The sequence below is a fragment of the Symphalangus syndactylus genome, chromosome 9 (genome assembly GCF_028878055.3).
Source record: "Symphalangus syndactylus isolate Jambi chromosome 9, NHGRI_mSymSyn1-v2.1_pri, whole genome shotgun sequence".
NCBI classification, from domain to species: domain Eukaryota; kingdom Metazoa; phylum Chordata; class Mammalia; order Primates; family Hylobatidae; genus Symphalangus; species Symphalangus syndactylus.
Window position 1 is genome coordinate 96,619,127 of NC_072431.2, and position 1,202 is coordinate 96,620,328.

The 1,202-nt window shown below is 52.7% G+C and overlaps 1 protein-coding gene across 1 annotated transcript; it reads right to left on the minus strand.

The window, feature by feature from the left end:
- Nucleotides 1–344: 344 nt before the first annotated feature.
- Nucleotides 345–980, minus strand: LOC129490508 (uncharacterized). Its single transcript, XM_055294418.1, has one exon. The coding sequence runs from the start codon at nucleotides 978–980 to the stop codon at nucleotides 345–347; it is 636 nt and encodes a 211-aa protein (XP_055150393.1).
- Between the last annotated feature and the right edge of the window lie 222 nt (nucleotides 981–1,202).

A 1,202-nucleotide genomic window follows, 5' to 3' on the forward strand; every position in this document is an offset into this window, starting at 1 on the left:
TTCCAGAAAGCGGTCTGGTTCCAGCCAATGGTTACATTTATTTTTAAATGTAGCCCTCAATCTCAAAATGGGCGACAGAACGAGACTCCGCCTCAAAAAAAAAAAAAGTCATATTCCAGACTTGTATTCCCTCAGTTGATACAAATTACCAGGCAGGAACTATTTAATTCAGAAGTTTATTTGCAAGACCCCAGGAGAAGAGAGGTAGCAACTTCAGAGAAGGGAAGGGTAGGAAAATATTGATTAGCCATCTATGTGCCAGGCAGCATGTTCAGGGCCTCACAGCCTTCAAGAAGCTATTATCACCTCATTTTAGACAGGAGACCGAAACTCAGAGATGTTCATTAATTTGCCGTGGCCACACGGCATTGATTGGAAAAGGCAAGGACGAACTGACAACTAAGTTCATGCCCTTTCCAGAGTATCATGTCACCTTTCAAAATTGAGGACCCTAGAATCTTCCAGTTGATCACTCTCTCCATGTGCCCCAGCCTCTTTCTGCCTGCAAATGCAGATCTAACTGGATCCCAGAGACGATCACTACCTCCCTTATTTTTCACCATCTCTATGGAAGGAACCCCCACCTCCTCCCTGGGGCAAGGTGCATGGAAAACTGAGTCTGCGCCACCCATGGGGCAAGGCTGCCATGCTTGGACGGAGAGGCTAGGAATTCCAGACAACTCCCCCCGCCCCACCCCCACAAGGAGAGCCTGCGGGGTAGGGTGAGGAGGTGCTGGGGAGTTTCCAGTTTCAGGAGCTGGTTGCCCTAAAATGGAGAAAGACAGGTCACAGCGGTGCTCCAGTGCAGATTTGAACAATTTGTTGCAGCCACAGGAAACTTCCGAAATGTCTTTCCCAGCAGCTCTGGCTCCGCCAGGAGCAGGAGCATGTTTGTGTGGCTGCAGGGCACCGGGAGCAGCGCTCTGTGCTCTCCCGGCTCCCTGTGGCAACAGGAGCAAGAACTTCAGGGGGTCAGGCATAGAAACCACAGCAATGAAATCTGACTTCAAAAACACAGAGCCGCGATGTCCACTTCCAGAACACACAACGTCTGGATGGATCACCAACAAGATTCCTGCGACCTGAGGTGGAGGCAGGGCGGGAGGCGTGCCTCGGGCCTTGTGGCTTGCGGTGGTGGGGGGGGGGGGGGGGGGGGGGGAGCGGGGGAATCTGTCTCCCTCGCACCCCCCGCCCCCCTCCTT

Bases quoted from the DNA above. Each gene is read 5' to 3' on its own strand.
- LOC129490508 (XM_055294418.1), bottom strand. From the start codon at position 980: ATGCCTGACCCCCTGAAGTTCTTGCTCCTGTTGCCACAGGGAGCCGGG.